The sequence below is a fragment of the Helianthus annuus genome, chromosome 9 (assembly GCF_002127325.2).
Source record: "Helianthus annuus cultivar XRQ/B chromosome 9, HanXRQr2.0-SUNRISE, whole genome shotgun sequence".
NCBI classification, from domain to species: Eukaryota; Viridiplantae; Streptophyta; class Magnoliopsida; order Asterales; family Asteraceae; genus Helianthus; species Helianthus annuus.
Window position 1 is genome coordinate 179,797,193 of NC_035441.2, and position 14,952 is coordinate 179,812,144.

At 35.0% G+C, this 14,952-nt stretch overlaps 1 protein-coding gene across 1 annotated transcript; it reads right to left on the reverse strand.

Annotated features, from left to right (window-relative positions):
* Positions 1 to 243: 243 nt before the first annotated feature.
* LOC110879871 (callose synthase 10) lies at positions 244 to 14,245 on the reverse strand. Its single transcript, XM_022128404.2, has 50 exons — positions 13,889 to 14,245; positions 12,537 to 12,634; positions 12,181 to 12,344; positions 11,881 to 12,004; positions 11,698 to 11,808; positions 11,441 to 11,566; positions 11,152 to 11,241; positions 10,954 to 11,051; positions 10,753 to 10,870; positions 10,509 to 10,637; positions 10,297 to 10,373; positions 10,147 to 10,225; positions 9,967 to 10,059; positions 9,790 to 9,892; positions 9,576 to 9,699; positions 9,307 to 9,493; positions 9,160 to 9,212; positions 9,001 to 9,061; positions 8,837 to 8,918; positions 8,690 to 8,739; positions 8,376 to 8,462; positions 8,186 to 8,274; positions 8,054 to 8,081; positions 7,853 to 7,953; positions 7,692 to 7,773; positions 7,437 to 7,597; positions 7,214 to 7,334; positions 6,635 to 6,732; positions 6,450 to 6,540; positions 6,213 to 6,373; positions 6,002 to 6,111; positions 5,778 to 5,909; positions 5,614 to 5,682; positions 5,350 to 5,515; positions 5,138 to 5,255; positions 4,737 to 4,856; positions 4,534 to 4,649; positions 4,324 to 4,407; positions 3,670 to 3,835; positions 3,415 to 3,591; positions 3,275 to 3,322; positions 2,876 to 3,034; positions 2,675 to 2,788; positions 2,506 to 2,594; positions 2,258 to 2,416; positions 2,058 to 2,160; positions 1,812 to 1,931; positions 1,630 to 1,680; positions 1,244 to 1,423; positions 244 to 645 (listed from the first exon to the last, which is right to left on the reverse strand). Exons 1-50 carry the CDS (start codon positions 14,097 to 14,099, stop codon positions 409 to 411), a joined length of 5,715 nt encoding a protein of 1,904 aa, XP_021984096.1. The 5' UTR covers positions 14,100 to 14,245; the 3' UTR covers positions 244 to 408.
* Between the last annotated feature and the right edge of the window lie 707 nt (positions 14,246 to 14,952).

Genomic DNA, 14,952 nt, shown 5'->3' on the forward strand with positions numbered 1-14,952 from the left:
TAACTTGTGTTGGTCCAATTGTTGGCGCCAAAATTTACACTAAACAAAAAACACACAAAAAAAGGTAGTGTCGGGCGACACCCATCCAATGTGAGTAGGTCCGCTAATTGTTGTCCCATTGTCTCTGTGTGAGCTTTCAATCAGACAATTGTAAGTTTGAAGAATACGATGGTGATCAATTTTGCAGGGTTTTTCAAATACTGCAAAACCGATTAGGGCAAAACACGTATAAACAAACAGAAGTGAACACCGAGCCAAAAAAAAAATCTTACATCTCAGCATATATTCACAAAGATCCCTTCAAACATCGACTCGTTTTCTCATTTACATAAAATATGCAAACATAATACAAAGTTTACAACAAAGCTAAACATAGAGGGTTAAACGTCAATCCATGTGCAGATAAAATTACGCCTGAACATTAGCCTTGTTGCCAGCAAGGATAATAGAGATCTCGAGACCACGGCTAAATGCTTGATTAAACAGAAGACGGGACTGGAATGTGGAGACAAATGGGAACCATGATAACATAGCAATTGGTGCAAAAATTAAAATGCCCATGCCCGCATCATACATTCTTGCAAATTCCCTCACTGACTCCCATAGTCCTAAACTCCTCACAATTCCTTTCCATGGCACCGCCAACTGTTCATTTTCAAACAAAAATAAAAGTCAATATTAATAATGTTATGTTTTCATCTCTAACTGGTCAACAACATAAAATCAAGTAAATTAGCAAAAAAAAAATGAGTAGAACGGGTCAATAGCTGTCCAAATTGTAGTTTTAGACCAGTGGAAGAAATATATTTGTTACAAAATTTAAACTTTTGGCACAATAAGGGGGCGTTTGGTTCGTGGAATGGAATGGAATGGAATTAGGAAGTTTTTCTTTGTAAAATTGATCTTGGTTGAGGGAGGGAGGAATTTGAAATCCTTCACTCTAATGAAATTTGTGACTATTTCAACATTCCTTAGAAATCCTTCACTCTAATGAAGGAATGGAATGGAATGTTGAAATAGTCACAAATTTCATTAGAGTGAAGGATTTCAAATTCCTCCCTCCCCCAACCAAGATCAATTTTACAAAGAAAAACTTCCTAATTCCAATTCCTACACATTCCACGAACCAAACGCCCCCTAATTGTTTATAAGGGTAACCTGAACTGGATCCATTTTGACCAATGACAATTAACCATCACAATAATAAAGCAAGCATATAATCGACATAATGTAATAAACTTACGCTTATTATGGCCCAACCAGTAGCAACAAAAGCAAGGAAGCTGGCAAATAAGTCGGGGACTGATAAATCTGTGAGTATGACGAAGAGGACAACCGCAGCAATAAGGCACAGAGCTATAACTCCTTGAATAAATCTCAAAAATAACTGGAAGCCAGATTTCTTTGAGTTAAAAGTGAAAATCTGCAAATCAATTCACAACCCATGTTTAGAATCTATTAGATTATGGGCCCACGGGCTCGGTTAGGTTTCTAGGGTTACTCGTAATCCCTAGATATTGTAACCTACTCATTCAATAATAATCATTCAGTCTTTAATAATCTTACAGAATCTAATCAAGTGAGTGATTAAAAGAGTAAATAAAAAAAGAAACAAAATACAGTACCAACCTTGAATATTATGACAAATCCAGCCAACACCACCCAGGAGAGACCATACATCTGTTCATAGATTTAAGATAAGTTCTAAGTTTTTAATTCAAGAACTAATCATAAATGTCCAAATATACGTAATAACTTTATAGTAGATGATAATAATTAAATTTGAAATAAAGCACGATGTAAAACTGTACCGAAGCAGATGTACTCTTTCCTGTGAGATCAAGTTTGTAAACTATTCCATACTGAAACAAGAAAAACCTCAGACTCAAGATAGTTTCAAGTATCCGGCCTCTGATCGTTTGGATATGCGCCTGAGAATCAAATATAGTGAATAAACGTTAAAACAAGAACATAGTATCATAATCCATGATCCAAAAAGAATTCCAGAATACAGAAACTGTCGCTTTTTAACGATCCGGAATAACGTAATAACAAACCTGTTCTTCATCCCACCATGATTCCCAGCTATTGTCTCCTTTGACCCCAACTCCGCCTTTATACAGAAGCCAGTTTATCCAGTCATCGAAATCTTCAACAGTCCTGCTCACAAGGTACCAAAATCATAAAATGTAAGATAAGCTTCTATTCTAAAAACATTGATCCTTACTAACAACAACAGAGGTAAAAAGAAGCATACTTCTGCCATTCAAAACCAGATGGGTTGAAGATATAAGGAGCAAACAACCATGAAATCACCAGAAACCAACTGCTAAGTGTCAGCAAAACGTATGAAACAGCACCTCCTTGAGAGTACCCATAAGCAATATAAACAATAAGAAGCAATGCAACTTCCAGCCTGTAAACAATTTCAAATATTTTTAAGTAAATATGTTGATAATTTTTCACAACTGAAAAAAAAACAAAGACAAACGCTCAAATACTCACGCCTTGACAAAATGACTTCTTGAATAGAGCCTGTAGTTATCAGCAAATTTGATATGTTGCACAACAAATCCTCTACCAGTTGCTCGGTACTGTGGAATAATAACATGTGTTAACTTGTGAATAAAATGATATTTTCACTTGTGAATAAAATAAACTAGTTTTACATTACCTTAGCACCACCATGTAAGATTGTCCGTCCAAAATAATGAGTTCTCGTTCCTAATGAAAATGTGAAGAATACAGAGCACAGCTGAAGCTGCATTGTAATAAAGCTGAAAACGGCCTGCAAAAAAATTCATGAACATAAAACTCGTGTTGTTGCACAATAAAAATAGAAACCTTGAAACTAACGTAATTTGCTGTTACAAACCTTGAGTAATCCAAGTTCAAGTATAAAACCCATAATCATTGGAACAGCAGTAAATACTCCAATCTGGACTAAGAATTGAGCATTTAAAACCGCATTAAACGCAGTATTACCAAGCAACATGGATCTACGGCTAATTCCTTGATCAAGTCCCGAGAATGCCTGAAATTTTAAAATGCAATAATCGATTAATACTCAAAAGATAATATGTACTTAGATATTTCACAGTTATACTACTTATATATACAACTAAGGTTTAAAGAAACAAAAGAATGTAACACTCAATTTAGATCACCTTAAGTGGTTGCTTGCATATGCTGTTTTTTTCAGGTTAATATTTGGAAATTTATTTAAATTCAAATTCAAATTAAATTAATAATAAATAAATATAAGTAAATTTACCAGGTATGCCCTCCCATACAAGAAAACATAGATCGTAAGAACTGTCATCTGCATCCAGAAAAAGAAAGTCGAATTATAAAATAATGAGGGCAAAAGGACACAAATAATAATTAAAAAAAAATGAAGAAGAAATATCATACCATTGTGCATACATAGTAACCAACTGTGGTAAAGTAGAAGGAGAGCATTCTAAAAAAGTCAAAGAGTTGACCAATTCTATACACATCTCTGCTTAAAACCTGCTCCCCATTCCCACCAGCAACTTTACCTTCAAACAGGGCAATTTGATTTAAACCCACATCTCTTCCTTTCCCCACCTATAGATATGGAAAGATTTAGGCATTTATTTAAAACGTTTAATATTAAAAATATTCAAAGGATCTATTATAACCTACCTGAATGTATTCATGGTGTGTGATGTTACCCTGTCTCAAAGTGGAATTGAACCCTGCATATATATCTTCGCTGATATTAATAACACGTGATGCCTTACTTATTCCACCTCGAGAAATATGAAATATTCGGTCAAAGACATCAGGATGTCCATAATGCATTCGCACTCTGCAATATAAACCAATAAATTGAAATATTAGAATCTCACTTTCGTTAACTGAAATTTTTAAAAGACAAAAATACACAGATGGTCCCTGTGGTTAACTAAAATTTAAATTTGGTCCCTCGCTTTTCAAAAGTAAATGAATGGTCCATGTGGTTCGCACTTTGTACTCATTTAGTCCCCAACTAACAAATCTAAAGGTTTTAGCATGTCTAAGTTAGGGACTAAATGCGTTACAAAGTGCAAAATACAGGGACCATCCGTGTACTTTTAGCAAAAGTTGGGGATCAAATGCGTTACAAAGTGCAAACCACAGGGACCATCTGTGTACTTTTGGAAAGCTAGGGACCAAATCCAAAATTTTGGTCAACCACCATCCGTGTACTTTACTCTTTGTAAAAAAGATGGCAACAATCAACTGAGTGCAAAAAAAGAAATTTGTACGTAGTATCTTCATTATATGAAGATCATATGCAGGTCATAGGAAACTTACTTGAGAGGATAAGCCAAAACACGTTGTCCCAATGTTACAAAACTTGTCTCTTGGTTAGACATAAACCAGGCCAGAGAAGAAACACTGTAGGGGATATAAAAAACGTCAAATAAAAATACAAATGAAACTAACAATACATTTTCTTCGCTTCTATATATAGATAATTAACGAGATAGTTGTATGAAAGAAATGATTAAAAGGAAGGCATACCTTCCGGTAAATACATGCTCTCTAACACCAAGAATAGTTGGAGGGCGTAAGCCGTGATTTCCTCGAAATTCTTCAAGTAGGTTTCTCATTTTCATTGCTTCTTCAAGATAATTATCCTTAAAATAAAAATAAGAATCTTTTAGAGAAAGCATCCAACATGACGATAAAAAAAATTGTACTGAAACAGGATATAAATAGTGTACCTGATTCATATCTATGGTTTGGACTGCTTCTCCACGAGTAAAAACTATAGCATGATTTTGGTTCTCGGGCTTACCCTCCCCAAGTTTCGGATCTCCAGGGAGTTTAATGGAATATACTTCCTAAAGTGTATATTACGTGGGGTCAAATTCAGCTATCCACAAAAGAAATTATATGAAAATAAACTTGTTAACTAATACGAAGTATTCATATTAATGTCCAACTTTGTTATTCGACAGAACTGTATTAACAGTTAAAGGTTTATGTGGTCAAAAGTTACAAGCAAGGTGTATATTTTTCTAAAAGGACAAAACTGTAATAGTACTATAATACATCATACGATACAATGAAAGGAACCAAGATAAAATCAAACAGATTAGATTTGTACAAAGGATAAATATACCTGGTCTTTTCCCTGTATATCAGCTTTCACAAGCTTCGAATAAAACGATTTTACAAGTTTGCCTTCAGGCCCAGGACTTTCTTCCACATGTATGAAAGCAACTCTAAGTGCCTCATTCCTGTAATTAAAACAAATAAACCAACAAGTCCAAAATAAATTATAGAAAACATATATTAAAAAATAACACCAATTTAATAACAAAGTACCATTACCTTTGCAGCAAAAGAGCAATATCCGCAGCCTCTTTCTCTTTCCTTTGCTTTTGCTGTCCGTATATTTGGCATGAAACAACATATGTGAATTTTATATCTGCCTGAGCTCTAGCTTCACGCGATTGTTCAAATCCTTGAGGTGAAAGTGATGCTTGAGGATTTCCAACTGTTGATTTAAAAACAGAAAAATAAACATAAAAACAGATTCTTGCTCAAGAATCTTAATGAGTCATAGAAGTATAGAACTCAAGAGTGGTAGAGTACCTCCTAGTGATCTGTTTTCTAAGTAACTTTGAAGCATTAAAGCCCTTCTGTAATACATCATGCCACGAACTATAAGCAAAAATAATGGTACAAGATAGTTAGAAACGTTTATGACCATATTGAACAACTTATCTAATCAACCTTAAAATAATAGAAAATCTGACCAGTTCTAGCTAAGGTTTGTCCCCGATAGGATACCCAAAACCGAAGTTCTAATGCATCGGTAGAGCTATCTTGGAGTTCCATATCTCCCGTATTAACACGCCCAATTCGCTCCAGAAAATTTTCCCATTCGTCTGAAATGATGAAAATTGACTTTAAAAGATGTCTCTCTCTCTCTCTCTATATATATATATATATATATAATTTATAATTTTGAAGCAATTACCTGGAAAGATCTTCTGGAGATAAAAGATTGTAGAAATTCCATCCTCATTTTCTTGCCATAAGTCGTGGGAACTGTAGAGTACAGTCTCACTGTAGTATGGGGTGAAAACACTGTTCTCAAACAAAGCACAAAAGAATCAGAGCTGTTACCATAATAAAAATAAAAATAAAAACAAAAACAGTTAGCTTCTTCAAGATGTGAAGACACGTACCAAAACGGCATCATTTCACTAACTGGCTTTGCAGCAGGCATGTGCATAAAGAGAGAGTTTGTGAAGAACTCTAATCTTCTTCTTGCTTCAAGGTTTTTGGGGATATTATTAGCAGAATCCTTCACTTTTAAAAGTAGGTTCAATCGCTTCACCTGCTCCTTCTGATAAAAGAAATTTAACTTATATTATACACTATGAAAGAGAAATTTAATTCTTATAAAGTTTTAAGAAGCTTACGATGTCGGGATCTCTTGGCCATCCAATTCTTGAAAACAGCCGCCCTTCATTTCTCGCCCTTGCCAAGATCTGCCACGTGTCAATTTGCTCACTGAAAAATTAGAAACTTAAGTTAATCTCTTATGCGAGTATGATTTAACAATTAACAAGAAATAAGTAATAAAAACATGCATTTGACAGCATACCCTAACTCAGATGACAGGAGACTGTGAGTTACTACATCATATAACTCATACACAGCTTTCGCAGCTCCTTTTGCAAGTTGAGGAGTTTCATCCATGATCTGATACAACAATTTGAAGTAAAAAACGTCACATGATATACACCTTAGGCCAGGGGGTGTGGCCTTGCGCCACCCCGCCACATCAACAATTTTGGCGCCCCTTGGCGCCCTCCTCCACATCCTGCATGTTACCAAGGGGGGCTACCCCTTGTCCGCCAGCCCACTAACGGGCGTGAATGGGTGCATCTGGTGGGCCCCATGCAGATTTTGTTTATTTTTCTTTCTTTTTTAATATTTAATTAGGTGGGGGCGCTAGTGGGGCTTTATCCCACACCAACACTGTTGAAGGGGGCACCATTTTTATCTCAAAATCTACGTGGAGCTTACGTGGCGTGATAAAGCCCCTAGGGGCTTTAAACCACACCCACCAGCCTTACCAGCTATAAAGATTATGAGAAATGGGATTTAGTTGATATAAGATCCATGCAGGAACTGTACATGTATTACTGTTCCGTTTAAATATTAAATTAGCAAAAATTACCAGAAGACCAGTCAATGCAGTAAATCTTGACAGCACCAAAGGAAGCTTCTTAAGATTTAAAGTCATGACAAGCGAATTCTCCTCTATACTATTGTTGATCTCACGAAAAATCCTCTCAACCCTGTAAGAAAGTAAATTGTTTAAATCAAAATGGCCTGAAAGAAAATAAGGAATAATATATTTCCAAACACAGATGGAGAAAATAAAACTGTACAAAACGAACCAGAGTTTTCCTTCACCGTCAACTAAAGACAGTAGAATTTTCTCAATACTATAATAGCATTCCTGGACAGCATATGCCATATATTCATCTCTGATAATTCTACTCCAAAGATCATGTTGAGTATCCTTGCAGTCTATAGCTAAGTCAATGGCATAATATATCTGACCAAATAGTCCATGGTCAACACATAATCAAATTGTGACAAACAAATGATTTAGCGGCTGTTACTTATTAGTTATTGCATTTCAGAGTTACCTTGCTGCTTAAAAGAAACAAAGGCCACTGAACTAATCTAAGACTTCCAGTATTGCTTGGCATAGAAAGCAAGTCCATTTCCCTGAAAATAAAAAGTAATTACTGCATATTTCAAAACCTGTTATACAAATATGCAAAAATATTAAATATGGGTCACTTGCCTATTACTGATGTAATCTTCTTCACGCAGGCTTTTGATTATTTCATTCCAAAATGGGGAAAACTGGGCTGCATACATCTTGTCCGTTTTTTCTTCATGGCTCTGCAAAAGAAAATTTAATATATAAACATATAACCTAAGTAGATAAATAGTTAGGACATGATGTAAAGTGTAAACCACCAAGTAGATTTAAGCAACCCACCTGAACAGGTTGTCCACTCATTGACATCCTGGAGGAAACATAATGTAAGACATGAAATCAAAAATTATTTAACTAAAATCTACTATTAACAAAAAAACACTAAACATAAAAAGATTATAGCAAGTTGATTACAAATTCTTTGCTTGCTTAGACACAAGTTGGTCGACAAAGGCCTTTGGGAAGCTCTCGAACCTTTTATGTACCATCTCAATTGACCGAATCTACATAAAGATACATGTGTCATATCATACAAAACAAATCACGCTTTTGAGAGTGAATAATACTGTAATACTTGCAAAAACCAGAAAGAATTTCTTCAAACCTCGCCTAATCGGGCACGTGCACCCATTACACCACCGATAATTGCTGATAGGAGAGTGTAAAAGATATGAATATCCATAAGATATATCTGAAAAATCAACAACAATAATAGTATGAACACTTAAGGAACTGAAAAGCATTGTGTGTTACCATATAAGATAATAGCACTTGAGTTCAGTTAAAAGCCTAAGTCACTGTGTTCGTGTTGTGTATCATACACGTAACAGATGAGACTTTTTTTAATGAAACAAATATTGCTAAAAATAAATTGTTTTACAAATAACTTGCAGATTGGAAAGAGAAAAAATTACTCACAGCCACTATAGGAGCCCATATGCTAACCAAGGTTAGAACATTATTATTATCTGTAAAAGCCAAACAATAAATGTGGGGAAATGAATTTTCAAGAAATGAACTAAAAGAATAAAAAAAGTGAAACAAAGAATTGATTTTAATGCTTACTCTTTGAGACTAAATCGTGCCAGGAATATGCCAGACGTGGAAGGCGTTTAATAATGTTGGTGGGTTCAACTAATGGTTTTATCTGAAAATTTCAACAGACATCATAGTTACAGGCATTTAACTTAACAATATATAATAACAATCTCATATGCATCACAACTTGCCTGAAGAAAGTACGCAAAGGTAAACTTGCACGCAAAGATCACGAGCCAGTAGAGCACATATCTGCAAACATTAACCACAAATGTTAAGATGAAAAAACAGAAAACACTTTTACATTGAATGTTCTAAATATAGAAAAAGGTGAAACTATGTAATCAAACCTAATGTAATCCATGGGTTTCTCATATAGACCACGGCCAACAAAATACCGCTCCTGGATGACCAACAAAATTCCAAAAGATTAAAAGCTCAAAGACACTTTTTTGTTACAAAGAACTAAAATTTCAAATCATGAAGAAAAAAAAAACCTCATAAATCCACTTGAAAAATTGGAAAAATGGATGATCCGACTTTTCAGATAGAGAATGGCAGGCTGGGAATTTTATCAGTATTGCAAAGACTACACGGATTGCAGCATATATACCCACCACAAGTAGATATATTCTATAATACAATGAATTTGAAGAATTGTCGTGTCTTTCGTCCATGAGTTTTCTGGAAAATTCATTATTCACAAAGAAAAGTGTCAGCTATAGAAGTGCATAAAATGCCATAAAAAAGATGATTATAGACTTACATATATACATATGTTATAAACACTGAGCTCAATCCACCCCAGAAGAACCTAATAACCAGCCTTGATATTGCCATTCCTCTTGCTGTGCTGTATGCCCCAAACATCAACAGTACATCCAAACAACCTACATAACATATATAAATATAAAAAAAGATCACACAAAAGCTGGAAAAAACAATTAAAAATAAGAGTTGCAACATAAGTAACCACTCACATTCTATAAACTTTAAGATAGCATAAGTTGGACCAATGCTAAGCAAAGTTTTAAAAGTGTTTTGATTTAATTTCCCATCATTGAAGGCTATAATTGTCAATCCCTGAAAGATAATGAAAAGGATTATTAACCAAAATAAAAAAAATACGCATAAGAATTTGTGAAAAGGAAGTATACCTGGAACATGACTATTAAAAAGATCCACATACGATGAAAACTACGATACAAGTGAAGAAATGTTCGATGCTCAACGAAAGTGCTTTTTCCAGTCTGTTTATTAGAAAAAGAAATTAAAAACTAGCCGCGTAAAAACAGATCACATTGTAAATAAATTAATGCAATGACCGATTGACCGACCCTTTTTCTCCCGCTGGGCTTTCGAAGAAATGGTGATGTCTCTCTCATAGGCCAGCTTAACTCAAAGCAGGCAGGTGACCTGAAATTATGTTAAAAGGTATAAGCCCCAAAACATATACTGTAATAAGATAATTTGTCACAAAGATCTACCAGAAATATTCATTGAAATCATCATAATTCCGCCATGCTGAGTGAGCAGCTTTCCCGTTATTGTTTCTTGCAGCTTCCTATTGAAAAGGTAAGATTTTAATAAAGTTGATACAATGGTAAACATTAGCAGCAACAATAGATCGTTACAAAACAAAACAAAACATTGCACCGTAATATTCTATTAACAAAAATATGTGAAGGCACTCACTGACCTTAGACAATGTATCGTAAATTGGTTGAATAACTTGTGTCAAAAATGACACGGTATTGTTTTCACCAACACAACTGCCAGCAGGGTGAGCTTCTCCATGATCTAAACATGCATCTAATTCCCGGGCCATCTAAGTTATCCAAATATTAGTTGGTTTCCATTATGTAAAAAAAAATCAAATGAAGCATGATGAATGTAAGAAATACAAGAGTAAAAGATTAATAATCAATAGAGACGAGCCTTACATGGTGGAATATATAGCAAATACATTCTGGAAGAAAACGCACGTTTGCAGCTTCACCCCAGATTAGGAAGTAGAGTGAAACTAAGAAAAGCTTTCTGTCTTTGTTAATGGCTTGTAAACTGTTAGAAACAATCTCTCATTAAAATTAGCAAAGCATGAGGAATGATAAATATAATAGGCAAATACCAGTGCAAGTAAATACCTATTCCAAACAAGACGTATACGTAGATATTTGCACCATTTGATGTAATTATCCAGAACCTTCAGGAAAACTTCCGTAATTGCTCTCTCGTCTATTTTCTAAAACCATATAAATTTACACATCAGCAACATGTCTATTAAATTACGATAATTAGAGAAACTTATGAAAATGTTTAAACAAATAAATAGCATCACTCACTGGATCAGATTCGACAGGTATACCAAGCCGTGATTGTGCATTTGCTACAGCAAGAACAACATTCTCACGTTGATTCCTGATGTTGTCCTTCTGCACATGTAATGTCACCATAAATATAAAATCTAAACCGACAACATCTAAACATTATTCCTAAGTGACAAGAAAATGCCCACAAAGGCCCGCTAATCTCATATCATAGTGAATAAGAAATTGACTGAACAAAATTTGTAACAGATCATTCGTACAAGCCTGAAAAACCAACAAGATTCAGCTATGAAAGGATCCAAACCTGAAACCCGAACACAAATTCCAAAAGATCAAACATGTCTAGGGTACGCTGTGCAGGAACCTCAAAATCAGCTGGAAGCCGTGGATATTGTTCATGATACCTAAGTGCCGATATCGCAGCCCTAACCTGTGAATCAAAAGAAAACAAAAAAGACCTTATATAAAAAGGCTATGCCTAAAGGTGCATCACAGGAATACTTACAAGTGAACGAAAAACAAGTAAGACATAACTACTATTAAAATAGTCAATTAACTTACTTCTGGATAGAACCCAATAGCATTAGTCAAAGATGGCGCGTCAAGAGGAACAATGTTGTAAGGCGTGAGATCCCCTGACAATCCTTGATCTGTTTTCTTTAACCTTTTTAACTACAATAAATAGTAAAATATAAATTAAAAAAGAATAACACAAATTTATAAATAGAGGGAAAAGTGAGATACCTCTTCTGCAATACGTCTTCCAACTCCATCAGGCTCGGCATCTTTACTAAGGACTTCCATTACCTCAACAAGAGCTCTCAGTGTGGCAAATACCTTTTTAGTTTCTCGAGATCTCAGTCCCAAGCTAAAAACCATATAAAAAGTTCTAATTAGACTTTTATTTTAACTAGCTACAATGATACTTATTATTTACCATAACTCAAGAAGTTCATGCCCAAAGAATATATGTTGTATGCACAAACACTTATAAGACGAAAAACTTTGTCGACAAGAAATCAAGAACAATGAATGTAAGTGTACCCGTCCATGTCAGCACTAAAAGTTCCAGATTCAAGCAACTTTTGTTCCTCTCTCTGTATTTCATCAACTCTGTGTCTTCGCTTGTAACGCTGATAAAAATCCCATAAGTACTGAGCATCACGCTCACGATCTATCGGCGCCCCATCCCTTTTGGCTAGTTTTTGCTGCGACAAACCCAAATTATAATTTTAAATTTTGATAATAATGAAACAGATTAGATTCTTAAATAGTCCCCCCCCCCCAAAAAAAAAAAAAAGAGAGAGAGAGAGAGAGAGAGATAAATGATGCTACAGTGCAGATGTTCATTGTTCACACACATACACTCAATAAACTCAAATCTTTGGTCTCATTCTTACCTTGATCACTGACATTAAACCGGTCTTAAACTGAAGAACTCCTCTTCCTTCACTATTTGGGTCCAAATTCTGAGCCATGGAATATGCCTGCTCACACACTAAGATTTGAACAACATATGTTGTTTAGCAGTCAGATATTGTTAATAATTAAGCCTTAATTCATAACTATGAGATTTCATTAACTTTTGATTCCACCAAATTAGTGGAGATGTTGATGGAAACATGGAAAGAATACAAGCTACATAACCAATATACTTTAAAGCTCAAAAACATAAAACTAAAACCAATATTCTGCCATGTCAATATACTTTAAAAGTATATACATAAACCTTAGAATATCCCCACACCATGACCACATACGTAGTAACACAACACTCTTAAAAAGTTAAGTCAATGTTAAGAATATTTGATTTTTTAAAGCTTTCCTCGTTAGAATTTAATAACAAGCTAGATGTTCCCTTGAAAACCACAGAATGTTTAACGACTGCGTGCTAAATTATAACTGGTTGATTTTCCTCAAGCTCAGTGACATATAAGTAGAAAACTAAATGCACAATCACATAAAAATAAGTTCTCCTTGTCCTCGAATCCCCTGGATGTAATAACTATCGATATTTGAAATTTTGAATGGCTCTCAGGGATTCTTCATTACCTATTGACAATCTTTTAGTTGAACTATTCAGACCAAAAGAAATTCGACCAATAGAAAGACTCTTATCTCCAACTTAGGGGCCATTTGGCAACATCTGAATGGTTAAGTGCTGAACCAGTAAGAGGTCTGAACCAGTAAGAGGTCTGAACCGTTAAGAGCCTGTATAATGCTTAACTGTTCAGAGGCAAATGCCTGACCAATTCAGATTAGAGGCCTTAACCATTCAGACTCTGTATAAATCTTAACCATTCAGAGGCAAATGTCTGAACCATTCAGACATCTGTTCGTGAAACAAACAGTCTGAACCATTAAGTGCTGAACCAGTAAGAGGTCTGAATCATTAAGAGGTAAACAAACGGCCCCTTAAATCCGGTATCTTAAAAACAGCATATAAAAACCTAGAAACATGTTCAAACTCTCTATCTAATCCCTCCACAAATTGCTAAAAAATACCAGGCATACTTCCACTTTACATGCCTAAGCTACAACCTATAACAGTGATAGAAATTTCAAAATTCTTCTAAATTAGTTTACCAATCAAATTGAACTCTTCCACGTTTCTACCACTACAGCTAAAAAGTCATCATAAACAGGTACTCAATTCGCATCAATACTCAAATCTACAGTCCTCCAAGTTTAAAAAAGATATAGTATAAGTGTATAACTATACAATATCAATACACAAACAAATTAAACTTACATATCCTAGCAACATGCGCATCTTCAGCTTGAATCTCATCAGCGGCTTGCAAGATCGCATTGATATTAGTAGTCCGCTGAAGCGAATCAGGAACTGCACTAACGAGTCCACCGGATTTCCTCTCGGCGGTACTTTGTCCGGCAACTCGGAGCTGTTCTCGCCGGAGAGTAGCTCGCACCAGCCGATTCCAGTTATCGAACACTTTCGCCATCTTTCTTTCAAGTTGAAATTCAAATTCAACTTGAAGAAAACCTAATTCAACTAACAGTTGTTACAGATCTGATTGATTATTATAATTTATAAACCCTAATTTGAAAACATCACGAAGAAAGTTCAAACAAGAAACGAGTATGAGCTTCACGCGTTGTGTAAGTTATTCAGACGTGGATCCGTGGATATGCGGGTCGGGTCGTTATGGATATTAAATTATTATTAACTGGGATCCAGTGGGATACGGACTACTTTTACTTATCTGTGGATGTGTTTGAGTCGTTGGATGGGTTTTAACTGGGATCGTGTGGTGGTTGTTTTGCGATTGGGTGGATGACCTTCGGTTATATTGTGGGTATTAGTGTATGTGATTACCGGCCCGCCCTTTGGGTTTGAAAAGGGATCGTGGCTCGTGCTTTTGTGATTGTGACTTTATGAAAATAACTTTGTTAAGATAGTTAAGATTTGGAAATTTGTGAAATTTCTGGACCACGAAAGATAATGTGATGTAACTCAGAGGGGGTATTTGTAATGTATTTTTATGTAGTGCACATGACACGGTGACACTTGTGGTATAAAAAGCTGACAATAGCTTAACACATTTTTAGAACACATGTAACGGTTTTTTTTTTTTTTTTTTTGACGTTTTTTCCCTAAAAAAAAAAACCCAAAACACTTCATCTAACCGCCACACCCCGGGGGCAACTTTAAAAAAAAAAATTGTTAGAGTGTGCTTTTTTTAACGCCTTCAAGTTTTTCTTTGGCCAATGGCATTTTTTGATTTTTTTTATTTAATTTTATTACACTCTTTTAACATAATTTTTCACAATGCTCACATCCCTACTACACTCTTT